This window comes from Eriocheir sinensis, chromosome 3, assembly GCF_024679095.1.
Source record: "Eriocheir sinensis breed Jianghai 21 chromosome 3, ASM2467909v1, whole genome shotgun sequence".
Taxonomy (NCBI): Eukaryota; Metazoa; Arthropoda; class Malacostraca; order Decapoda; family Varunidae; genus Eriocheir; species Eriocheir sinensis.
In genome coordinates, this window is record NC_066511.1 from 5272097 (window position 1) to 5299439 (window position 27343).

At 44.1% G+C, this 27343-nt stretch overlaps 1 protein-coding gene across 1 annotated transcript; it reads right to left on the minus strand.

Annotated features, from left to right (window-relative positions):
* Positions 1–76: 76 nt before the first annotated feature.
* On the minus strand, positions 77–19245 carry LOC127003140 (spermatogenesis-associated protein 1-like). Its single transcript, XM_050869541.1, has 4 exons — positions 18738–19245; positions 2654–2878; positions 1113–1389; positions 77–165 (listed from the first exon to the last, which is right to left on the minus strand). Exons 1-4 carry the CDS (start codon positions 18798–18800, stop codon positions 77–79), a joined length of 654 nt encoding a protein of 217 aa, XP_050725498.1. The 5' UTR covers positions 18801–19245.
* Between the last annotated feature and the right edge of the window lie 8098 nt (positions 19246–27343).

Genomic DNA, 27343 nt, shown 5'->3' on the forward strand with positions numbered 1-27343 from the left:
CACTCTGTCCGTCTCCTCTCCTGTCCACTGCAGCAGCACTCGCCGTTACCACTCCACGGTGGCTCCTCCTCCATCTCTAGCGTCCCCACCTGTCCTCCGGCACCAACCACCTCCTCCCCCCATGGCTTTGTCCCCACCCTCTACCCCCTTGTCCCCCATCGTAGCCTGTGAAGGGAAAGGTATTCGATTAATGACTTACAGCAGAAAAGCCTCTTTGCCAAGGGTTTACATTTTGGCGTGAATTTTTTTTTCCACCTGTAAAAAAAAATGCAGATGGAAAAAATGTATTTAGATGTGTACGAATACTGCTACATACTTTGAATACTTCGACATGCAAGCACTACGGAAAAAAAAGCCTTTGCTGGTATTGTTAAAATGCACTAATGGGGAGTAATTTAGTTTTGTAGAGAGTAAAGTGTAGTAATATTGAGTAAATGTTTGGCCAATTTGAGGAAAATGAATGAAAAACACTAGAACAACATGAACTTTTGCACACACACACACACACACACACACACACACACACACACACACACACACACACAAACATGAACTTGCTCAAGCCTAACAGCTTACCTCCTGGTAGTAATAACTTAATTACAGGTAGGAGCAAGAGCCTTCAAGATAATTACTCCTTCAGGTAAAATAAAACTCCACCCTCTCCCCAACCTGCGATCTGGCCTCACGCCGCCCCGCGACCGCCACTTGAAACAGTTTAATTAATCCCGCCATGCAGACAATCATGGCGCACGTTGTATTTAGCTCAATGATTAGATATTAGTATTTGTATTAGTATTTTTATATCAATAATTAGTGATTATTTTGTGTCCCTGCTTTTTAGCTCTACGTTTACTTTGTCTTTTGTATATGTTTGGTATAATTTTACCATTGCTGCAACTTTCCCGATTATTTTATTTTATGTCACCTTTCAATTATTGACTGATTGATTTATTGGGGTATGTAGTAATGGCGCTGTCAGCTTTCAACCAAACTACAGTTCTTCATTCCTTTATCGCTCCTTCTGTGCCTCAGTTCGCATGCACGCTTTCGCAACCACGAGGACAACAAACAATCCAAGTCAAACTCAAAACCCACTCACTAAGCGAACCTACCTCCGTCACTGTCCCCGCCCTGACTCCTCTCGGCATCTTCGGGCTTCAGGTTGTTCCCGTGTCTCTGGAACAGCTCGAAGTGTTGGAGTCTTGAGGAGAGCCTTGAGTTGGCGCCGTGCGAGTCTGACATCTCATTGTCGGAGGCTATCAGGTTGGAGAGGCTCGGCGCGTACCTCAGCAGCTCTTCACTGATCTCCAGGATGTGGATCTCAGGCTCATCGGCTTGAGGCGGAAGAAAGTTCTTGACTTTGACCACATACTCCTGGCGGGGCTTGACCTGTGGGGCGGCGAGGCGGTGGTGACAGTCGGGGGAGGACGGGGTGGGAGGGGAAGGCGGATAGTGACCATTGATGACAAGCAGGGAAGGACGGAAAGGGAAAATAAGGTAGAGAGGAGAGGGAAAGCGAGACGGGAAGTTACAGGAGGGTAGGGAGGAAGGTAAGTGTAGGGACGGAGGCAAGTGAGGTGAGACACTGAAAGGCATGGAACACGAAACTCAATCTGCATTGAACAGGTACACTGTAAAACGCACTCATAGGATTATTTAATTGAAAAATAAGCAAAAATTGCTGATTATTAATTAAGTTCCAGTATTTTGCATAAGCCAAGATAAATAAGGATTTCGACGGCTTCCATCACTTACAGATTATCAAATGTAAATCAGGTTTAAAAGTAGAAAAAAAACTAAGATTTTGAATAGTAGTAAACTCAAAAATATTTCATATTGTTACTTTATAATGTGAATTACATAAAATTGGACAGCTTGATTTTTCATGTGTTTTGACACTTCATATAAATGGGAAAACAAAGAAAAAAACTAGTGATATCTATATTGGCTGTAGTTTTCCTAAGTTTCCCTCTTGTGAGCGGTTTTCTACAACAGCTTTCAATGTTTTGTCAGTCTCCCTTTTCTTTACCGTTTTCTATCGTTTGTGTCTTGCTCTGCTGTAGGGGTATCTTCGACATTATTATTACATAAATCAGAGTAATAGAGGGAGATATATGATGACGATAGTGATGACGCTGATAAAGATACTAATGATAATGAATCGTAATGATGTTAACGAAAATGATGTTACTACTACTACTACTACTACTACTACTACTACTACTACTACTGCTATTACTGCTACTACTGGTACTACTACTACTACTACTACTACTGCTACTACTACTGCTACTACTACTACTATTACTTTTTTTTCTACTACATAAATGATACCTCCACCCATGTTTATTACTACTACTACTACTACTACTACTACTACTACTACTACTACTACTACTACTACACATAATAATAATAATAATAATAATAATAATAATAATAATAATAATAATAATAATAATAATAATAATAATAATAATAATAATAATAATAATAATAATAATAATGTTGCTGCTGCTGCTAATATTACTGCTGCAGCTAACATTACTACAACTAAGTGATAGCAGTAAACAGACGTAAAGAAGTGCTCATGCCACAAATTAAACTTTAAAATAAATTCTCAGCCCTCTCACTCAGATATCTAACGTCTTACCTGTGTAAAGTTCCTGCCGACACACTTGATGTAAACGAAGTGCTCGGGCAGGTCATCGTCTATCAGCTGACCGCGGAGTTCTTGCCTCAGGTCAGTCAGGGTCATGTCGTGGGGGACCCTGATGAAGCCCGCCGACACGGTTTCCTCGACCACCGTGTTTCTGGCCAGCCTCCTGAAGGGGATCCATTTGCTTTGCGGCAGGATGTAGACGTGGAGCTCCGATAACTGGAAGGAGAGGGAGGGGGTAACCCGAGCTGAAGGGAGACTCTTCATGGCAAAGTTAACATGATAAGATCCAACTGTACGAGAGAGTTTTATTATAGTAAGGGTGACATGCTTAGATCTGAACTGATGAAAAAAAGTAAAAACACGGGAGACATGATAAGACCTGACTTAAAAGGAGACCAACCTATCAATGGTGACTTGATAAGACCAATCTGTACTGAAGAGACTGATCATATCATTGTTGACACGAGATCAATTTGAAAAAAGGAGGAGAGGGGGGGGGGGCACTATATCAGGATAGCTGGAAGGAGAGGGCAAGAGCAATATAAGAAAATCCGTCTGAACAGGATAAAGACTCATCATCTCTTGAGTGCTATGATAAGATCCCTCGACCGCCTTGTAATTCTTTCATATTGATCGCGTCCGGCGTCACGTTGCTCATTTGTCCTAACACGCTACGGGGAGGGAGGGTGAGCGATTGGAGGGAGGGAAGGGAGAGATGGCTTGGCGTGAGGAAGACAGAAGAGAAGGAAGGGGGGAATAGATCTAAATCTAGTATCACGTGAAGGAAAGGGACAAGGAGTGCAAGGGGGGAGAGGAGGGGGAACATTAGCAGATAAAGGTCTGGAATGGGAATCGTACCACTGACCTAGTGAGGCCCAAGCTGATAATATATTACTAGGTACTGAAATAGTTTAGTGCAAATCCACGTAGGTGAAGAGAATGTGAAGGAAATGAACGGTCAATGATATAAAGAAAGATGTAAAAGGCCCAATATCATGAGGTAGCCGAGGGAAAATACAAATAAGATGTGCCCTGTGGAAAGAGGTTTAACGTGGGAAGGCAAGTGAGTTTCTGGGCGCAGGAAGCGGAGTTAAAATTAAGTGCCGGGGATCATGCAACACCAGCTCTCGGCCCAGCACAAGACGGAGTGGGATAAGCTTGTGATCTGTTTGCCAACACTCCGAGACGCACACAACCTAAGTATTTTTAACTCCGACGGGTAGGATATTCTAGGAAGCTGGGCCTGTGACCTAAATATGTCGAGGAATTATAGTTCTGCCCGGCTGTCATAAGACTGGACGAGTGGTGTGTTCTTATCCACGTTAGCTGTGGCATAAGTGCAGCAGGAATTGCGTAGAAGCCAAACTGCGTGTTGTGAATATTAAGATGATCACGAAGTAGTTGGTTGGGCTGAAGGTGGAGGACAAGGGTAGAGCAATACATAGGAATACATAGGAAGAACAGACACCAGAAGACCTGTCGGTCTAAGGCGAGGGTGTCTGTTTACTACCGCTACTACTAGTAATCTACGTGTGGTAGGACAGGACAGAATAGATGAAGGCTCCTCTCCACCCACCTCTCCCTCCGGCAACGTGCCGGCAGGAAATAGTTAAAAGAGAACACCATGTGCCTTTAAGGAAGAAAGAGACATGGAAATTTTTACATTAAAGAGAGAAATAAGAGGAAATTACTACCCTTAACTTACGCTACTGACCTAAGCTGTGGAGGAAAATAACATGCCATTAGGTTGTAGTCGTGCTGCAGTCTGCCTGACACATACGAAAAAGGGTCAGTAAACAGTGTATGTCGTTGATTCTTTTAAAACATTATAAAAGCTAGTATTTAATTGGACTCCTCACGATGGGGTGAGATGTAGTTTCAGGGATTACAGGTAGAGGCTTGATCCTCGTTTACCTTCGGTACGGGTGTACTCTCCAGTATCATGTTAACCTTACTGTTTCCACACCTCACTCAGCAGATGTATGTTGCGAACATTAATTTTTTTTTCTTTACTCTGTTGATAACTTACGCTACTTGTAATCTAAGCTGTGGGGGAAAACAATATGGCTTCAGGTTGAAGTTGTGCTGCAGTCTGCCTGAAACATACGAAAAATGGTCTGTATAATCTTATATCCCTGAAGTAGTTATCCAATGAAAACTTGAAGCTATTAATACTCTGTGCGCTAACTACTGACGGTGGGAGTCTATTCCAGTGATCGACGACTCTATTACTGAAAAAACTTATGCGCGCCAGTGCGTTACGTCGGTTTCCCTTTAACATCATACCGTTGCTGCGTGTTATTGTGTTGGTGTCTCTCTGAAATAGACTATCTGGCTTAATGTTTTCGAATGTAATAAGGATTTTGAACATTTCAATAAAGTCCCCTCTTACCCTTCGCTTTTCTAAGGAAAACATATCTAAACGCTTTAAACGTTCGTCATATGACAAGTTTCGGAGCGCTGGAATTTGTTTGGTTGCTCGTCGCTGTATCTTTTCTAGCAAAACTTGATCTTTGATATAATTCGGTGACCAAAACTGAACGGCGTATTCTAGGTGTGGTCTTACAAATGCTAAATGTAATCTCTTCATAAGTTCGGGTGATTTATAATCAAAGTTTCTTGAGATTAATCCCAACATCATATTAGCTTTTTTACTCGCCGCAGAACATTGCTCACTCATTTAAAGAGTGTTACTGATAATGACGCCAATGACTCTCTCTCTCTCTCTCTCTCTCTCTCTCTCTCTCTCTCTCTCTCTCTCTCTCTCTCTCTCTCTCTCTCTCTCTCTCTCTCTCTCTCTCACGTGGGACGAGGTATTGATGGGTTCATAGTGAACTGACGGCCGTGATGGAAGGGGTGGGGGTGGGGGTAGTGGCAAAGCGGTTGCGGTATTAGTAATGGTGGCTTGCGAGTCTTATACTGGTGGTGGTGGAATGTTGAGGATAGATTTCAGTATTGATTGTGGTGGTGTTGGCGATATCATCTTTACCATGTGATTACAGCAACATGTGGGAGTAGAGGCCCAAGGGAGTATCATACAGCGAAGAGAAGGAATGTGAGGCAGAGCGTGTGCCAAACCAATAAACCATATATGAAAATAAAATATTCAACAAGGGCCAGTTTGTGACACGAAGAGCCATCCAATCGCCCCGCGCAGGAGAACCTTAGGCGGGGAGGAGGAAGTGTTTACGAGCCAAAGAAACGCCTCCCGGAAGATATTGAACTGTTTGTCATGCGGAATGGTATACACAAGTCGATGTTCGGATTAAGCTGCTGCGGTAAATACGATAACTTTCTATTTATGTCTGTTTGTCTGTCTTTCTATCAATATTTATAAATCTATCAATGTCTATCTACCTATCTATCTATTTATCTATCCGTATGTGTTAATATGTTAGTCCCTTTATATATGTGCCTTTCTATACGTCTATATGTCAAATTTTCTCCATGTTTGTCTATCTTTGTCTGTATTTGTCTGTCTTTGCTTATCTGCTTGTGTATCTAACTGGATGTAAGTTTCTCTCTCTCTCTCTCTCTCTCTCTCTCTCTCTCTCTCTCTCTCTCTCTCTGAAGCGGCGGGAAAACGCAAGAAAACAATAAGATGAACCGGAAAACACTAATCCCTTACAAAGCGGCCCCTGAAAGCGCCTCGTGCGTATAAATCATCGTATAGAGCCTCGGCCGTGCGCAGTAATATCAGTCGTAATAAATAATAGGACGAGCTTTGCCTAATTTTCACTCGTATAAAAGCAACAATGTGTTTCAGATTAATTTTTACGCAGCAAGTTCTGGAGCTGCCTCGCAATTCTTCGTAATCACACCGCCTAGACGAATTTACAGCCCCATTTTGTATATAATGTATAGATTATGTCCTAGAGGCCCCTGAAAAGAGAAAATGAAGGGATGGGTGGATGGTGGATGAGGGTGGATGGGAGGTAGGATGGGTTGGGTGGAAGAAAGGAAGGTAGTGGAGAGAGAGAGAGAGAGAGAGAGAGAGAGAGAGAGAGAGAGAGAGAGAGAGAGAGAGAGAGAGAGTCTTACGTAACATACAAAAAATACTGATTCTCTCTCTCTTCTCTCTCTCTCGCTCTCTCTCTCTCTCTCTCTCTCTCTCTCTCTCTCTCTCTCTCTCTCTCTCTCTCTCTGTCTAAGACAACGTCCAAGGAACAGTAATATAGTTTTTATAAGAAAAAATAGAGATATTACTGCAACACTATGGCTTGTCTAGTTAGGGGCACACAGACAGACAGACACACACACACACACACACACACACACACACACACACACACACACACACACACACACACACACCATAATTACATAAACATATCTGTATCTATATATTCAAAGCTATTTGTTTATGTCTACTTATTTAGCAATCTATAATTATCTATCCATATGCTTGTCTATTTACCAAACTATCTGTCTTCGACATTGCCGGTTTAACAATGTATCAATATCCATTTATCTATTTAGGCCATCAATTCATCTTTTTTTCACATGCGTGGAGAATGACCTGCATCTTATCAGGAAGCAATCAAAATGCAAATTAATGAAAATGTGCACTTATCTTGGTAGAATCTTTAACATCCACCAGTACCTATTATATCTACCTGCCATACCACCAGTAATATTAACGTGATTGTCTCATTCTCATACGGAAAGAGGTATAATTACGTAACTAAGTCAGTGTCATGAGGGAGTTGCAGAAACATTATGAGGAAGGTGAGGGGCGTGGTGAGAGTGGGAGGAGGGAAGGTGAGGGGCTTGGTGATAGTGGGAGGAGGGAAGGTGAGGGGCGTGGTGAGAGTGGTAGGAGGGAAGGTGAGGGGCGTGGTGATAGTGGGAGGAGGGAAGGTGAGGGGCGTGGTGAGTGGAAGGAGGGAAGGTGAGGGCGTGGTGAGAGTGGGAGGAGGAAGGTGAGGGGCGTGGTGAGTGGAAGGAGGGAAGGTGAGGGCGTGGTGAGTGGAAGGAGGGAAGGTGAGGGGCGTGGTGAGGTGGGAGGAGGTAAGGTGAGGGGCGTGGTGAGAGTGGAAGGAGGGAAGGTGAGGGGCGTGGTGATAGTGGGAGGAGGGAAGGTGAGGGGCGTGGTGAGAGTGGAAGGAGGGAAGGTGAGGGGCGTGGTGAGAGTGGGAGGAGGGAAGGTGAAGGGCGTGGTGAAAGAGGAGGAGGGAAGGTGAGGGGCGTGGTGAGGTGGGAGGAGGGAAGGTGAGGGCGTGGTGAGAGTGGAAGGAGGGAAGGTGAGGGCGTGGTGAGAGTGGGAGGAGGGAAGGTGAAGGGCGTGGTGAGAGTGGGAGGAGGGAAGGTGGGGGCGTGGTGAGGTGGGAGGAGGAAGGTGAAGGGTGTGGTGAGAGTGGGAGGAGGGAAGGTGAGGGCGTGGTGAGGTGGGAGGAGGAGGGAAGGTGAGGGCGTGGTGAGTGGGAGGAGGGAAGGTGATGGGCGTGGTGAGAGTGGAAGGAGGGAAGGTGAGGGGCGTGGTGAGAGTGGGAGGAGGGAAGGTGAAGGGCGTGGTGAGAGTGGAAGGAGGGAAGGTGACGGGCGTGGTGAGAGTGGAAGGAGTGAAGGTGAGGTGCGTGGTGAGAGTGGGAGGAGGGAAGGTGAGGGCGTGGTGAGAGTGGAAGGAGTGAAGGTGACGGGCGTGGTGAGAGTGGAAGGAGGGAAGGTGAGGGCGTGGTGAGTGGGAGGAGGGAAGGTGAGGGGCGTGGTGAGAGTGGGAGGGAGGAAGGTGAGGGCGTGGTGAGTGGAAGGAGGGAAGGTGAGGGGCGTGGTGAGAGTGGGAGGAGGGAAGGTGAGGGGCGTGGTGAGAGTGGGAGGAGGGAAGGTGAGGGGCGTGGTGAGGTGGGACGAGGGACGGTGAGGGGCGTGGTGAGAGTGGGAGGAGGGAAGGTGAGGGGCGTGGTGAGAGTGGAAGGAGGGAAGGTGAGGGGCGTGGTGAGAGTGGGAGGAGGGAAGGTGAGGGGCGTGGTGAGAGTGGGAGGAAGGTGAGGGGCGTGGTGAGAGTGGGAGGAGGGAAGGAGAAGGGCGTGGTGAGAGTGGGAGGAGGGAAGGTGAGGGGCGTGGTGAGAATGGGAGGAGGGAAGGTGAGGGGCGTGGTGAGAGTGGGAGGAGGAAGGTGAGGGCGTGGTGAGAGTGGGAGGAGGGAAGGTGAGGGGCGTGGTGAGAGTGGGAGGAGGGAAGGTGAGGGCGTGGTGAGTGGGAGGGAAGGTGTGGGGGGTGGTGAGAGTGGGTGGAGGGTAGGTGAGGGGCGTGGTGAGAGTGGGAGGAGGGAAGGTGAGGGGCGTGGTGAGAGTGGGAGGAGGGAAGGTGAGGGGCGTGGTGAGTGGGAGGAGGGAAGGTGAGGGCGTGGTGAGAATGGGAGGAGGGAGGTGGGGGCGTGGTGAGAGTGGGAGGAGGGAAGGTGAAGGGCGTGGTGAGAGGGGAGGAGGTGAGGGGCGTGGTGAGGTGGAGGAGGGAAGGTGAGGGCGTGGTGAGTGGGAGGAGGAAGGTGAGGGGCGTGGTGAGAGTGGGAGGAGGGAAGGTGAGGGCGTGGTGAGTGGGAGGAGGGAAGGTGAGGGCGTGGTGAGAGTGGGAGGAGGGAAGGTGAGGGCGTGGTGAGAGGGAGGAGGGAAGGTGAGGGGCGTGGTGAGAGTGGGAGGAGGGATGGTGAGGGCGTGGTGAGAGTGGAGGAGGGAAGGTGAGGGGCGTGGTGAGAGTGGGAGGAGGGAAGGTGAGGGGCGTGGTGAGAGTGGGAGGAGGGAAGGTGAGGGGCGTGGTGAGTGGGGGAGGAGGGAAGGTGAGGGCGTGGTGAGAGTGGGAGGAGGGAAGGTGAGGCGTGGTGAGAGTGGGAGGAGGAAGGTGAGGGCGTGGTGAGTGTGGGAGGAGGGAAGGTGAAGGGCGTGGTGAGAGTGGGAGGAGGGAAGGTGAGGGGCGTGGTGAGAGTGGGAGGAGGGAAGGTGAGGGGCGTGGTGAGAGTGGGAGGAGGGAAGGTGAGGGGCGTGGTGAGAGTGGGAGGAGGGAAGGTGAGGGGCGTGGTGAGAGTGGGAGGAGGGAAGGTGAGGGCGTGGTGAGAGTGGGAGGAGGGAAGGTGAGGGGCGTGGTGAGAGTGGGAGGAGGGAAGGTGAGGGGCGTGGTGAGAGTGGGAGGAGGGAAGGTGAGGGGCGTGGTGAGAGTGGAAGGAGGGAAGGTGAAGGGCGTGGTGAGAGTGGGAGGAGGGAAGGTGAAGGCGTGGTGAGAGTGGGAGGAGGGAAGGTGAGGGGCGTGGTGAGAGTGGAAGGAGGGAAGATGAGGGGCGTGACGAAGGTGAGTGGCGTGTCTGAGGTGAGGTAGAGGGGAGGAAGAGTGCGATGTAGGGAAGCGAGGCAAAATAAAGAAAATGTCTCATAAATATGCGATAATTGCTTCCCATAAGGCAAAAAATAGAATCGATTAGCAACTCCCTCAGTCCCTTTGTTGTCGTCAGTTCCTTCCCTGATGAGGAGGAGGAAGAGGAGGAGCAGGGGAAGCCAGAAGAGAAAAGGGAAGGAGAGGATGGACGTGGTAATGCAGGGAGGAAGGGGAATGGAAGAGGTGGCCAAGTCGATGCTTTGTTCTGCTGTAAATCCTGATGTGGGAAAATAATGTGAACGGCATCAGCTTGACTAAAAGAAAATAGGATTTGGATACACGTAATAAACAGACAAAATTGGCAAAATAATACAGCAGACATGGATGAAATTACCGCTTTTACTATATTACCGTACCAGAAAAATATATAGAAGTAAGAAATTTAGAATATTATATACAGCTTACACGGGGTTAGATTATTCAACTTCGTACCATTATCTGACAAGGTAATTCTCTCTCTCTCTCTCTCTCTCTCTCTCTCTCTCTCTCTCTCTCTCTCTCTCTCTCTCTCTCTCTCTCTCTCTCTCTCTCTCTGTCTCTGTCTCTGTCTCTGTGTCTGTGTCTGTGTCTCTCTCTCTCTCTCTCTCTCTCTCTCTCTCTCTCTCTCTCTCTCTCTCTCTCTCTCTCTCTCTCTCTCTCTCTCTCTCTCTCTCTCTCTCTCTCTCTCCGTGGGGGTGACGCAAGGGCTGGACAGGAAGACGTCAGCTTGTCATTAATACAATTTTCGCATTTTTTTGGAGCCGGTGTATCATCAAGACAGGGGGAGCTCGCAGCACAACTCTTGTAACAAGCGAAAAGATTATATACGAGGGGAAGGAGGAAGGAAAGTAAAAGGAAGAGGGTGGAAGGCAAGGGGCGACAGAGCAAGGTCAAGGCCAAATATATTAAAAAGACATTAAACTTTATAAGACCGGTTTCATATTTATTTCTGTTAGTCGCAAAAAAGAAAAAAAAGAAGCGGTAGTTTTGATTTTCCAGCTATTTTTATACTTGGCCAGACGACAGTGTTTCGTATCACTCCAAAGGATTTCAAATTTTAAAGTTCACTGATGCTAGATAGTTGTTTTGTACATCTCCAAATTGTTCTCCATTAGTGTGATCAAAAAGTTAGTAAAAGGAATGGCGGTAAGAGTAATAGCAGCATCAGCAGTGGCCACAACAGTAATGGCAGGGGTGGGAGAAGTGGAAGCTACTTAGTTCGTAGCATTAGTATTAGCGGGGGCAGCAGCAGTACTGGCAGCAGCACTAAAGCATTCCCATTAGTAGTGGTAGAAGTATCTACGAACTTCCTGCCACTCTTAACCTGCTTCCTCTAATTTGATCTTAGTATAAATTCCATTTTCCGGTTTGGCGGGATGCTATGCCAGGAGAGGTGCTACCTTGTTACCTTTTGTGTCCTGCTTTCAAAATTTCAGGGATAATACTTTTCATTTTTTTCTCTATTCATGAAGTACTTCATTCCTTGTTCATCATTTCCTCCACTTTATTATTCCCTATACAGGCTTGCTAAACTTCTTAAACGAGGGAAAACTAACTGAAGATGACGATGACAATAAATGGCTCACCACTTTATTTATTATTTTTTTTTTTTACATTTCAAGCTATATTTCTTTCATTAAATTTGGTACATCAAGGACAGACTGAGACAAGATGTGATTTGAAAGGAAAGAAAATAATTTAAGTATTCAAATATCTAATCTTATTAATATAAAATTCGCCAGTACAAAAATAAATACATCCTTCCTTGATACATGATTATTATTCCTAAATCTTGTATCCCTTCCTGTTTCACTTCCTCTGCTTAACATGTATTTGCCAAGCAAAGTCTGGGCTCATTAAATTCAACACATCCGATGATCATATTGCATGTACGTACATTGCCATCATCGCTTAGCATGCATGATTACGCCACGAGAAAATTCTAACGCTGCATTAATATGCGAGAGCGGCAGAGTTTTCTTGTGATTCTTTGATCCTTGAGTGGGCATCGGCAAATATATATATATATATATATATATATATATATATATATATATATATATATATATATATATATATATATATATATATATATATATATATATATATATATATATATATATAAGCTGTAGCCGAGCGGTCAGCGCGCTGACGCAACGATTTTGGACACCCGGGTTCCTATACTGTCATACCTTAAATAGCATGGTGCAACCAAAACAAAGCAGCTGTGTCACACACACACACACACGCAATGGGAGGCGGTGGCTAAGTGGTTAACGTGCAGGCTCGGCGTCCAGGAGTAGTCGGGTTCGAGTCCTGACCAACGCTACAAGCAGGGATTTTCAGTCACCGCTGAGTGGCCCAAGACGACCCACATGCTATCACACACACACACACACACACACACATATATATATATATATATATATATATATATATATATATATATATATATATATATATATATATATAGACACACACACACACAGAGAGAGAGAGAGAGAAAATAGCACACAATACATAGGTATAGAATCTTGCTGCAATCCGTATTCAAGAGTCGCGAGCGGCGAAATGGGAAAGATGTATTTAGAAGTAAAAACAAAAAACTCTCCTTCCTGTACTTGACACAACGGCAGAGTAAAAAATGTTCAAGGAAGTTGATGGTAAGGATGTGGCACCCGGAAAGTAGTGTCTTCCCGGAGGTCTCAGCTACATACACTATGAGAAAAGAACTCACAGCGAGCGACTTTGCGGAAGAAAAAAAATCAACAAATATTGAACGAAGAGGAAGCGCTTGCCGTTCATCGTCGTAATAACACATAAAAGTTTGGTGCGGAAACAAAAATTACACTGGGAGTAAATATTATCTAAAGAATTATGTAACAGACATGAACGGACTCCTGCAGCATTTGGACCTCGTTAAGTCATGTTACTGTTGAAGCCAAGCGTATAATCGACTAATCAACTTTAAATTAAAATGGCCAGAGACTTTGCGCATTTTAATAATGTTTAGAAAACCAAGCCAAGATACTGGACTTCTTCCTTCCTGTTCTTTGACCGCAAATTGTCTAAAACACTTAATAATAGGTAACTGTAGTACGCCCCCCGCATTGACTTTTAAAAGGATTCAAGCTCTTCAAAACATCGCAGTAACAAGCAATTTTAGCTATGCAAGTATCCAATTCGGCGCGAATTACAGAAGGGGCGGAAAGCCTTGACCGACGTTTTACTCCACTACCTTGGTCGATTACGTTAAAAGTTGACCTTATTTACCCTCATGTTCTTGCCATATTTCGACAATAATTGCAGTTTTCGAAGTATATGTTACTATCGGAAAATTCTGAGCAAAGTCTGGGGGAGAATTTCGGCTGACATCATTGGTCATTCATAGAACCTGATTCTGTCAAATTAAGTCATAACACAACTGGATCGGTATGTATCGTCTATTATTTTTGAGTGTTTCTTTAGTGTTTCTTTACTCTGTTCAAGTTTATTTTACTCCTTGTTTCTTAAATCTTTTCTTGCTTGAAGGGAGTGTGTTTCTTTTTTGTTATTGTTGGCAACTAATGATTTTTTTTCAACATTATGAATTTTCTTTGCGATTACTTTCTTTTCAACTATTTATTCCCATGCTAAGTCACTGGTACTCAGCCCTTTCCCCTTCACATTCTTTTTTTGTCGTTCCATGTTTAGAAGCAAGCCTAACAACAGCATGAGAAAGCAACTTCTTTGTGTAAATAAGGCTAAACAAGGTGTGTCGCTTGCCTTCATTACTCTTTCCAAGAACAAAGTTCGAGTGGAAGCACCACTTCGTCCTCTTCTCTCATTTTCCACTTGGAGTCTCTAATGAAAGGACACTCCCTTGAAAAGTTCAGTAATCGAGCCTCGTGTCTGGATTCCGTGACAACACTACATCATCTCGCTGCTCTCTACTCCCTATTTATCTTTCCTCCTCCTTTACTCTTTCTTCCTTGCTTTCATTCTTTTCTGTCTTCAAACTCCTACAACTGTTTTCCTTCTTCCACACTTCCTTCATTTCATCTTCCTCTTCTTCTCTCTTGCTTATCCTTCCGACCTTTTCCGTTTCCGTTGTCTCCCCGTCTTTCATAGTTGCTACATCTGTCTGTGATATAAGACTCTCTCTCTCTCTCTCTCTCTCTCTCTCTCTCTCTCTCTCTCTCTCTCTCTCTCTCTCTCTCTCTCTCTCTCTCTCTCTCTCTCTCTCTCTCTCTCTCTCTCTCTCTCTCTCTCTCTCTCTCTCTCTCTCTCTCTCTCTCTCTCTCCCCCCCCCCCCACCCCCCCCACACACACAGCCTTCGAGCAAAGACAATAATACCGTTGCTATATCTTTTAATCTCCCGACTCTCTGTTATCATGCCGACCAGGACCCACCAGTGTCAGTGGGTTTCTACCACACAAACTACTTCTGCTATAATTTCTGCCATAAATCATAAGCTAGCAGTCTTGCGAGTCACTCCTGCATGCTATTCCACTGATGATTTACCTCCACAAGCCGTCAGAGAGACCCGTTTATTTCTTCGTGTTTAGTGTAACCCAACTTAGTGGTCGAACTGGCCTATACATGTTATTCCCTCGATTGGAGCTTGGGATGCATTCATAGGTTGTAGCGGGTTCAAACAATCGCTTCTCTTATAAATGAGCGTGATTTATGTTTTTTTTTTTTCTAGAGTTTTTCTATGCTTCGACTTGGATTTCCTTTTAGTAACGTGTGATCCCAGGCTGTAAATATAGCACCTTTTGTGTCTTATGTGCTAAGTAACGGCTAGATGCAACAAGAATTATAGCGACAGCAGGAATATCTCAGGCAGTCGCTTTTACATAATTCACTTCTACCTGCTTCTGAATCTCTGGGAATAGTCACGAGAATTATAGCGACAGCAGGAATATTTCAGGCAGTCGCTTTTACATGATTCACTTCTTCCTGCTTCTGAATCTCTATGATCAGTCACGAGAATTATAGCAACAGAAGGAATATTTCAGGCAGTCGCTTTTTCTTCATTCCCTTCTTCCTGCTTCTGAATCTCTGGGAATAGTCACGAGAATTATAGCGACATCAGGAATATTTCAGGCAGTCGCTTTTACTTCATTCACTTCTTCCTGCTTCTGAGTCTCAAGGAATAGTCACGAGAGTTATAGCGACAGCAGGAATATCTCAGGCAGTCGCTTTTACAAAACTAATTTCTTCCTGCTTCTGAGTCTCTAGGTCGGAGTCTGGGAATAGTAACGAAGATGCATTTGGTGTTGATCTTCGGGCGGGAAACTATTTTGCTTTAGTGAATGTAGTGAATCGCTTGTGAGCATTAGTTGCAGTGACTAGGGATGGAAGGTTGGTTAGTTATAGTCGGCCAAGGCTGACGTAAAAATAAGGAGAAATAAACAAATCCTTGAGCATTGCCTCCGCTTGGACCCGGTGACCTCCTCTACATCGAGCAGCAGGGCCCGTCACAATACCTTCCGCTCCAGAAAAATTGATAAAAAAAATATATATATAAGTCAGTTGGTAATTATCTCTTTATTTATCTCTCGACTTAATTGTGTTTATCTATCCATCTATCAATGTATCTGTATCTATTTATCTATCTATTTCCCAATCTATCTATTTATCTAACTATCTATCCATATATCTATTCACCCATACACATCGATGAATATCCCTGCCCTGTGTGTGTATATTAATACATCCATTTTCATTTTTGATGTATATTTTAATTTACTTATATATTTATTTTTGGCTCTTACAATTCATTCTGTTTCAGCCCATCTGTATGCACCTGTGACCTTTAGGAACGAAATTCCCGCCACAGGCTGCAGGAATAACTCACGGTATAAAAACAAAAAAGTTGCAATGGACAGAAAAAGAAAAAGAAATGCACCGTGCAAATGCAATCGCAAGCTAAAAAAATAGTGAAAACTGCCTGGTCCTCCTAATAAAAAAATAAAAAAACCTGTTTCAATAGCCGTGAAAATCAAGACGTTACATGCGAACACGAACGTCCTTGAACATTTTGCGTAATGATGTATCTTACGTTATATTTTCAGTCTACTAGAAGCGATTTATTCAGCAGGGGAGAAAAAGAAGGTAGCTGTAAAAAAAAAAAAAAAAAGTATCGAATTAAGGAAGAAGTTAACACATTCACCACAGAGTAAGCTTCAAGAGGAAAGATATATCTGTAAGACTACTTCAGACTAGAAACGCACGGAAAAAAAAAATAGTATGACCGCAAGTAAGTAAGCAGGATATCATTATGAAAGTACTGAGGAGGTAGCGAGAGATAACAACTGCCATAAAGCTTCGAGACAAAAGTACTACATATATTAAAATAGTATCATGTCTGCTTCTGGCGTAAAAATATATTGCGTGTAGATAATCCCAAGAGAGACAATCTACAAAAACTCCTTGCCAATACCGTTCCACTTCTTTTTATTTATACTTACTCAGGTTAGTGACCCTTCTTCCCTTCCTCCCTCTACCCCCCCTTCCCACGGATTCCTCCCTATCTTCCTGTTCCTCCCTACCACCAGGTGTCCCGATCATCGCATTAATAACACGTACACACAGAGTGGGTCACCGTATTACTGCAACACCCGCATGAACATAATAAGCCCCCACCTGCCACCCTTCCCACCTGTCTCCCACACACTACATTTATTTTACTCTCTCTCTCTCTCTCTCTCTCTCTCTCTCTCTCTCTCTCTCTCTCTCTCTCTCTCTCTCTCTCTCTCTCTCTCTCTCTCTCTCTCTCTCTCTCTCTCTCTCTCTCTCTCTCTCTCTCTCTCTCTCTCTCTCGCGCTCTCTCTCTCTCTCTCTCTCTCTCACACACACACCCACCCACACACACACACACACACACACACACACACACACACACACCTAAACAAAGAAACACACTCTCCCCCTCTGAAACTCCCATTGTTCTCCAATAAAACCTCAAGACGCAAACATACTCGGCACACAGTTATATTTTGGTACGATCTGTGATAACATTGTCATTTACACGCGGTTACGAATACATGTTGATAGCGGGCACGCGTTTGCAGGCACGCACACACAAGCACAAACACCGACAAACACTAGAAGTCTGTGCGTCAATGTTCCTCTCTCGCTCTCTTCTGTTTACTGCTCCTCCCCCTCCCTCCCATACAGGCCTGGCCAGTGCAAGATCGACATGCTCGTCAAATATTCATGACGACGCATTGGCTTGACGTCGGAGAGGCGCAGGTGACTGGCCACATACACGTGTTTTCTGTCACCGTGGCATGCAACACTGAAAGTTGGAGAGAAGTGCAAGGGCGAGGGGATGAGGAAAGCAAGGAAACAAAGAGGATATTCGTGTGGGCCAGTGAAGGGATATTGTGACGTGTGTGGCTGACGGGCAGAACCAAAGGTAAAACATTTTAGAATTGTGAAATAATGAAAGCGCCCTTGTGGATTAAATGTTTCATGCTCTTCGTTTGTTTGATCTGCCTTCATTTTATCGTGCTTATTCTTCGTCTTGAAAAAAAACTGAAAAAGATTATGAAATATATTTTTTCGATCTCTGACGCAACAATTGTGGGAGAAAACTGTAAACACGCACGCCTTCTCTCTCTCTCTCTCTCTCTCTCTCTCTCTCTCTCTCTCTCTCTCTCTCTCTCTCTCTCTCTCTCTCTCTCTCTCTCTCTCTCTCTCTCTCTCTCTCTCTCTCTCTCTCTCTCTCTCTCTCTCTCTCTCTCTCTCTCTCTCTCTCTCTCTCTCTCTCTCTCTCTCTCTCTCACACACACACAAACACACACACGTCACAAAGTCTAATGGATTTATATTACATCGATCATCAACAAGAATTCTTATTTTGGATTGGAAAAATATTTTATTTTATGAGAGTAGGTCAAAGGTGTGTGTGTGTGTGTGTGTGTGTGTGTGTGTGTGTGTGTGTGTGTGTGTGTGTGTGTGTGTGTGTGTGTGTGTGTGTGTGTGTGTGTGTGTGTGTGTATCACAAAAAACACGAATTTTTGTCGTTGGTCCCCGCGTGTCGCCTCGCCGGACTATAAAACACAGCACGCGTGGACGATACAGTCACGGTTGGACCAATATGACAATAAAATATTCGGGCGTCCGGTGAGTTGGAATATACATTTTTCCACAACGGATTAACAAAAATTCCCTCGAATTTGTCCTCCAAGATTTTTCGCATGATACAAAGTTTTGTGATTCTTGCACAGCAGAAAAAAAGAACAAAACGCAGTGACATTTTTCCATTGCTCAAACCATTCAAAAATAATTCTACTTTTATATGCTGCCGTTAATAACTTTATGGTAACAACGGGTGACTCTTGACTATATACAACTATTATTAGCATATGATAACACTATGTTATGAATCCACAGAAACACTTCGGTCTGAAATACCTTTGTCACCACCCCGTCAGTATGTATGATCGCTGGCCTTCCCTTCCCCGTAACCAAGAGGGCTGTCCCGTCACTAGGAGCATTGCCCTCTGGTCCACGGAACTTTAAGTACGGGCCAGAGTATTGAGTCGCGACAGACTACTCAGGTTGCCACCTTCTAACAAGTGAACAACTGAGTACCAGACGGCGTGACGCACACAGCTCTCACTACTATAAAGAGGTTTCCAAATAGGCCATGACGGAAATGCTAAAAATTGGGCAAGTAAAGTTTGAAAAAAAATCTACTCCTGCCACCCCGCCGCCTCCCCGAACAGCTTCACTCACAAGGTCAGATGGCGTGTTGGTGTGGCGCTCCTCGGCCGCGACTTGCTTCACACGGCGATGCATGGTGCCGTGCAAACCCTCAGGGCACACTGCTAGACGGCCACTGAGGGTCAGAGTCACACCGCGTCGCCAGGCTGGGTCACCACTCGCTCATGACGTCATGTGACTCACAACGATAAACATGAGCTTCATTGCATACCACTACATCCTCCTGGACCTCTTTGGAAACGTTGTTGATGATTGTCAGTTATATTATTGGTCACACACATAATTTATCTCTTGAAATTACAGTAAATTGTTATCTTTCCCTTTCTGCACGCCATCCCCATAAGTTTCATCATGAACCAAGCGACTTGACACATTTCTGGAGCGACACGTGGCAGACAGCTACAAATTCACGGCACTTTTCACAGTAACCAAATAAAGGAAAAGTATCTCAGTGATATGCTCTCAAAGACCTCCTGACACCCCGTCTTCAGGAAGGCTTTACAAGAACTGCCCCGCCGCGGCCCGCCTCACCCACCAGCCCTCACGCGGCTGACGGGGCACACAGGACGCCACAGCGGGTGGTGGCGGCGGAGCCATGCTGACTGAGTGGTCCCTTCACTGAGAGGGCGAACTTGCCAGCTGACGCAGCTTTGTTTGTAGTGTTACCATAGCGACGGCGAGAGGTCCTCCATCAACCCACTTATACCCTATTTGGGAGCACGACGGGTTCACTACTGTGGCACGGTGTGGCGGCATCTACTGCATGGGGGGAGGGGGGGCATTACGGACACGGATGTTAGCGAGGGAATGCACATGCAGGAGGGCGATGACAGGCGGATTAGCGTACTGGCTGGATGGGGAAAGGGTGGGGAGGAATGCATGGTGAGGGTGGAAAGTGCGGCGGGGTATTGATCATGTAGTAGTTCCCAACACTTGAGAGTCATACAAAAACACTCAGTACACACGTCCGCCCCCTTGAACGAAGCCGCCAGTGTTGCCGCCTCACTCACGCCACGGCCACGAGCAAAGGATCCCAGACACCGATGCGCATACTGCTCATGTGTGACATAGATTAGATGTACTGAACTTCAAAACAAATAATTGCTTACCATGAAACGAATGAGAAGGCAGATTAGAGGAAACACTCTCATATTAGACCCCAGCTGACTAAAAAAGAACAATTCGCATTAAAAGATAAGAAAATAATTACTATACTACGCAAGTGAACAACAACAACAACAAAAAATGGCGTATCAAACATGAATTTAAATGATTCCTAAGAATTTCAGAATGGATGTGAGGAAACAGTAAACACATGAATTCCAGCATGAACACAAAGACACAAGGAAAACATGGACAACATAACTCGGCGACGGTAGACGGCATGAGTCAGCAAAGCACAACAAATTGATTTAATCTGGACAGCAATGCACCAAACACTGCTGAGGCTACTGCTGTTCCAGTTGTTGTTGCTGCTACAGCTGCATGCTATTGATGATGCTGTTATGAATGCTAATATATAATTTGACTAAGGAACGACGTGGGTACCTAAAGCATGAAAAAAATTGTCTCTTTACTAAGCATGATTAAAATAGAAACTAAAATGTACGCCCCTCCAGCGGGCACAACAAAAACGTCCCCCGCCACTCCTGTCACAGGGAATTCCTGGACCCATCCGTCCTGAATGACGGAGCGTGCTGGAGATACCTTAATTGGAAACACCTTAACTTTAGAACTTAGAACTTAATTTTAGCTGAACATGAGCATGCAATTATTTTTTATTCCTTATCTGTGGAACCGGTTATGGTCCAATATTATACTCTGCGGTCCCATGGGAACACACTATAAAGGCAACATCAAAATTTATGAAAGTATGAAAGCGTGCACTACTTTTGATGAGGAGCCGCGGTGTCCTCTTCCCCAAAACTGCTACTTTTGTTGTTCTTGATTTGCACTTGCTCTGGGTACGTTTGGTAAAATATTATATTTTTCTCTTATATTCTTCAAGGACTAAAATATAAGTGCCATGATTTGTGGGGCTCTACATAATGAATAGTACCTGCCAACTTTCCTTGAAAAATGATTTTGACCCCATTAACTTCGAAAGGACTCTGGTTGTGTTGCAAGAGAGGGAGACTTCATTCTGCTACATAATAAGAATTCGAAGGTTTTTATATTATCTCATTCTCTTTATGTCTCGTTCATATTCAACAATGTTCCATTACTTTTTATTTGCTGCTGGTTCTGAGCTTGCTACACGCACAGATATGCACCAACATTCTCCTGGAGCAGCGAACGTCGGATGTTGTCTGATTTTCACAGAGAAAACAAATAATTTAGGTTATTTGGCCAAGAATCATAAAATCTGACTAACATTCCTTGAAAAAAATATATGAAAGTAGCTGATTAACTTGTAAAGGAGAACTCATAAGAACCCTGTCTAAAATTAGGACTATGTTTGGGGTGGAGCAGGTGAGTGGGAGAGGGACGGGGAGGGAGGAGGACGATGGTGGACGTAATGATAATGTTGGAATGAATCACGTACGAAAATGAGTTTACCTTCCACCCTCTGCTACACCCTCCGTCCACTCTGCTGCCCCACTGCGAGTAATGTCCTCCTCCTCCTCCTCCTTCTTTTTTCTCGCTCCACTTCCTAGTTCTATTTTCTTGTTCCTAAATACGGCCCCAACGCCCCAATTCTGCAGTATTTCACGACGTGCATGAAGGATTACACAGCCATCATTCTTCAGCTGGAGGGGTCGATGCTGAAACTCAAGAAACGTCACTTTTTTGTTATTGATGTACTGTAGAGATGAGGCAGCTCGTCGTAAAGTACCCGAGAAGGTTACGTGAGGCCACTGGAGGAGAAAAATGCGTCAAGGAACCACGCGAGGGAAGGGTATTTTTGTGCATATGATGAGAGGTGTCGACCCAGTATTCTCCTTATTTTTTAGTTGTGTGTGAGGGGTGAGGGGTGAGGGCAGTCATGAGGGTGAGGGGAAGTGACGTCAATAAGGGAGAAGCAAAAGAGGGTGGAACATTATAATTTTGACGGAAAATCTGCGAAGAAAAAATGTAGCCGGTAAAGATTAAATGTGAAGAAAAATGACCCTGCATAAAAAAAATGAGGAAAAAGAAAACGATAAGTCACGTAACTGAAAGGAGGAAGATGAAGCGGACGCGGATGATATGCAATAAAGAAAACAAGTGAATCGCTGGAAAGGAGAGCAAGGAAAAAACAAGGACAAGATGAGAAATAAAGAACTATAAAGAAGCAGACGACAGGTATAACTAGGAGGGTCACGGCAGAGGGAAAATTACCTGTGTATCCCGCAAGGTCAGGTAAGGCCACGGGGTCGTCCATCAGAGGCGCCCACAGACATTTTTACCCCATGGAAGGAAGGCGGAGGCGGCCACAGGAGGCAATAATTACGTGAACCTTCCATAACTTATGATAAATTGCACGTCTGCGTTTTGTGGCCTTGAAATGTGGGTCTGAATTACGATCGCAGCTCCCTCTATTGTCAGGGCTCCCGTAGATTAACCGAAGGAAAATTACAGATATTATCATACTGCTCGAGTTTAATCTAGCTACGGCCACCGATGCAACCCTTCACAACTCTCTTACAAGTGACTGTTGCTTAGTACTTAGATGAGGGAAAATAGAGGTGAAAAACGGACTATCACAAACGATTGAATCATTTATCGTGACATCACTGCGTTGATTAATTTAATATCAAGATATATATATATATATATATATATATATATATATATATATATATATATATATATATATATATATATATATATATATATATATATATATATATATATATATATATATATATATATATATATATATAAAGAGTACAATCAGTGACATCCTGCTACCTCTCGACAAACACAGAAACAGACCGTCTTGAACTACCGGTGAGAGGAGGGAGGAGGAGGAGGGAGGATAGGAGAGAGAGGAAATGACAGGAGAGATAGAAGGGGATAGAAGGAATGGGAGGAGCAGGGGCCAGTGAGCGAAGGCAGGGGATCCATGGGGTGGGGGGCAGTGAGCGACAGAAGACGCCTGGATCTTGCGTGCAACAGACAAGAGGTAAAACTATTCCGAGACTCAAAATGTAAACAAATACCTGTTAGAGTCAGGCTGAGCAGCTCTCGTGTGACATGTGAGAGTTGCAAGACCAGGTGCACGCAAGGTGTGTGTGTGTGTGTGTGTGTGTGTGTGTGTGTGTGTGTGTGTGTGTGTGTGTGTGTGTGTGTGTGTGTGTGTGTGTGTGTGTGTGTGTGTGTGTGTGTGTGTGTGTGTGTGTGTGTGTGTGTGTGTGTGTGTGTGTGTGTGTGTGTGTGTGTGTGTGTGTGTGTGTGTGTGTGTGTGTGTGTGTGTGTGTGTGTGTGTGTGTTGAGGACTTTCAGGAAATCATGAAAATTTGAGGAGGTATGTCTGGCTTCAACTTCCACTGGTGAGTAAGAAAGCACTGTGTGGGGGGCAAAGCTGACATTACTGGTTTTTTTTTTCTTTCAGTCAGTGAACAGTGAAGAAAGAGGGTATCCACTGAAATTGAACATCAATTATATAACGTTGAGAGATTTAGGCCTGTGGTATAACGGTTTCTTATTATCAAAGTCAAATGCTGTACAAAGTCAGACTCCAGGAATTATCTTGTTAATTATAAGGCGTGGCATCGAAGATGGCTTTCTTGTAGTCGTATAAGTGTTACAAAATCTGAAAAAAATATCACTAAACTCATTATGACAACATTACGTTACAAAATTACGTATTAGTGCCAAAGCGAGGCGAGGAACTGTGCCAAGCAGCTCACCTCTAGGCCAAACCTCCATTAAGGTCTTAGTAGGGATTGCATAGCTTCATTTGTTTTTTATTGCCTGATTGCTAAAATTTCATGTTTCCATTCTTTAAAACAAGACCATAATAACAAGAATAAAAACAGCATTAAAAAGAAAAAAAAAACTAGTAATGATGATATTGATAATAACAATAATAATATTGTTATCAATAATGGTAATAATTATAATAGTAATAAGAAAAATAATAATAACAGTAATAATAATAATAATAATAATAATAATAATAATAATAATAATAATAATAATAATAATAATAATAATAATAATAATAATAATGATAATGATAATGATAATGATAATAATGATAATAATAATAATAATAATAATAATAATAATAATAATAATAATAATAATAATAATAATAATAATAATAATAATAATAATAATAATAATAATAATAATAATAATAATAATAATAATAATAATAATAATAATTATAATGATAATAAAATTATAATAAACCATAGTGACAAAAAAAAATCCTTACCAAACACTTTCAGCACCACAAATTAAATATTACTTTGCTCACTGTACTCCATCACTAGAGGCAACAACTCCTTTGGGTTTGAATAACTCATCGCCAGCACACAATGCAGCTCCTTCACCTTCACCCCCAGCAGCGGGCGAGGTCAAGGACCCTGACATTGATCGCCTTGCTTTTGAACATTTCCAAAAGTAGCAGCACTCCTGCCTCACCTGCCGTAGCAGCCAGATAGGGACTGACACCTACTCGTGACAGGTTTCCCTACAGCCTTCTCAATTAGCCGCCAAGGATATGCAGGTAACAGATTGATTTAAAAGCTGCTAAACGCATTACCAGGAGACAGCAGTGCATGATGGACGGACGTTTATCATGCTGGTAAGCCGGAAACACTTAAGCGTTTTTGCTGTTAGAGCCAAGAGCAACAGGGAGCATGGTGTTTGGAGGCGATGGGGGGGGAAGCTAAACCACAAGCGAATATATTTACACAAACAAAAACTAAAGAGAACCGACTAACTATCAGATACCAACCCAAAAGTGCTCTCTCTCTCTCTCTCTCTCTCTCTCTCTCTCTCTCTCTCTCTCTCTCTCTCTCTCTCTCTCTCTCTCTCTCTCTCTCTCTCTCTCTCTCTCTCTCTCTCTCTCTCTCTCTCTCTCTCTCTCTCTCTCTCTCTCTCTCTCTCTCTCTCTCTCTTCTGTGTGTGTGTGTGTGTGTGTGTGTGTGTGTGTGTGTGTGTGTGTGTGTGTGTGTGTGTGTGTGTGTGTGTGTGTGTGTGTGTGTGTGTGTGTGTGTGTGTGTGTGTGTGTGTGTGTGTGTGTGTGTAATATTTAGCATAAAAGACAAGCTCCTAATTTCTTGTATCATGAATTCTTATGAGAAAGAAGAAAACTGAGAGGATCATGGCTAAGATATGTTCGTTTTAGTGTCAGGAGACTCTGGGCAGCGTGGGTAATAGTGGATAAGTAGAGGAAGTCCAGGGACGTAACGAGGTGTGAGGCAAGAAACGCCTTGCATGTGCGGCAGCTTGCTCGAGTATCTTTCAGCAGCAGCGGCAAACAGTAAGCTTGTGGACATGTTCTGAGGGGAGCTGAGCAGTATTAGCCCACACAATAGAACACTCAGAATACTTCGCACTCTTATACGGAACAGAACGCCAATACTGGAGTGCCTTAATCTTATAGTAAGGTGTGCCATGCGTGTTTTCGTTTTCTGTCACGAATAATATTCCACTCCATTTCGTGGGTTCCTCTGCTATTAGTCTTAAAGAGCGAGAAAATTCAAGGAAAGTATTCTTTGCCATGTGGTTAGGTCCAAACATTTCCTTCAGCTGTATAAATATGATGCAGATCAGAGAAAACGATCAGAAGAGGAAAATAAAAGAAAATCACAGTTGTTAACAAAATAGTGTGTGTGTGTGTGTGTGTGTGTGTGTGTGTGTGTTTGAGAGAGAGAGAACACACACACACACACACACACACACACACACACACACACACACATTCCATTCCAACAGGTGGGGAAGGTGATAGGGACGAAAACCTTTAATCTACAACCAGGTGCAATGGGAAACACTAGCCTACAGGTGACCCCGAGGACGTGAGGTGCGGCTAATAACATCACTACCAAGTTATGAGCGAATAAATTGACGCGAGGCTGCCATATCGTGTAATAAGGAAGAGTGGAGGAAGAAAAAGGAGAAGGGACAAAAGAACAGAGGAGTGCAGAGATTACATATACAAGGGAAAGGTACAGAAAGAGGAAAAGAAACAGGGAGATGGAAGAGGTGGGTGAGGTAAAAGATTAAATAAAAGAATACGTAGCGGGGAAAGAAACAAATGCTTGAAGTTGAAGAGAGCAGTAGTTTACAAAAGGGAGTGTGGAGAGGGAAGGCACTTGAAGAAAAATAGAACACGAAAAATATGAGGTGAAAATATAAATTGCCGGATATAGAAAAAAAGAAACTAGTAGGGGAAGAAGAGATGAGCTGAATGAAAAGCAGAGGAAATGAAGGAGTAAGCGGATTACAAATCAACAAGTAAGAGAAGAAAATTACAATCTGAAGAGAAACTACACAAAACGATAAGTAGATGAAAGAGGATGAGAGCTACATGAAGGATGGATAAGAGATGAGGGAAAAGGAACTAAGACTAACGACGAACTTGCTCAAAGAAGGTATATACATTTTATACGAGTAATTTGGATAGGAAAACTGAAAGAATGGAAGAGAGAGACAAGGTAAAAAAAACTCATAAATTTTCCTGACGTCAGACTGAAAGAACAACGCTTACACAGAAATTAAGTATTATAGAATTATTCGCTTAAGAAAACCGAAGCTCAAAACAAAACCACACGATGATTGCTTTCAGAGGAGAGGCGGGCGTTAAGGTGTCCGCAAGTAGATTATTAAGATGTCAGACTGAAGTTTCTTGGATATAAATGACGTTGGTGGACGATATCGCACAGGTGGCGCCATAAGAACAAACAAAAAAGGAAAAAAAAAGAAAAAGGAAACTTGCTATAAATCATGAGGAGAAAGATTACAGATAGCGGTTTAAAAAAGGAGAGAATGGAAAAAACACGCCCGCACACACACACACACACACACACACACACACACAGCTATAACTCCCGCAGTATTCCAACTTCTTCCCGCTGTCAGCTCCCCTTCAGACAACGAGGGAAGACGTAAGAGGCGTCTAACCGAGCGATGAAACTACTGCAGCACCTATAATTTTGCGGCGACAAAAGTGTCCTCACGCTCCCCATCACTCGCGCGCTCAACCCCTGAGAGAGCAAAAAGTTACACCGTTCGCGATTGGAGTCTTGAGTTACGCCGCATAAATCACCACAATGACCCACCCGCCTATCGATGAGGGATGGTGGGTTGCAGGAAGTGTTGGTTGCCGGGGAGGGGAAGGAAAGAGGGAGCGAATACAGTGTTACGTAGATGACAAGAGGAAACGACTGCTGCCACTTGTGTTAAGGTGTTTAGCGGCTCTCTCACCTCTCACGCGGCTTTCTCTCTCTCCCTCTTCGCGGCCGTGCATGCGTCTGGCCGGGACCGTCACACACAGGCGGTTCTTAAGGCATGTTTACGAGGGCACGATGTTTATGGCTTGATGTGCCGGGACGGAATAGATAAGGATTAATTTTTCGTTCACTCTCTTTCTTCTGGCCCCTTCTCTCTCTCTCTCTCTCTCTCTCTCTCTCTCTCTCTCTCTCTCTCTCTCTCTCTCTCTCTCTCTCTCTCTCTCT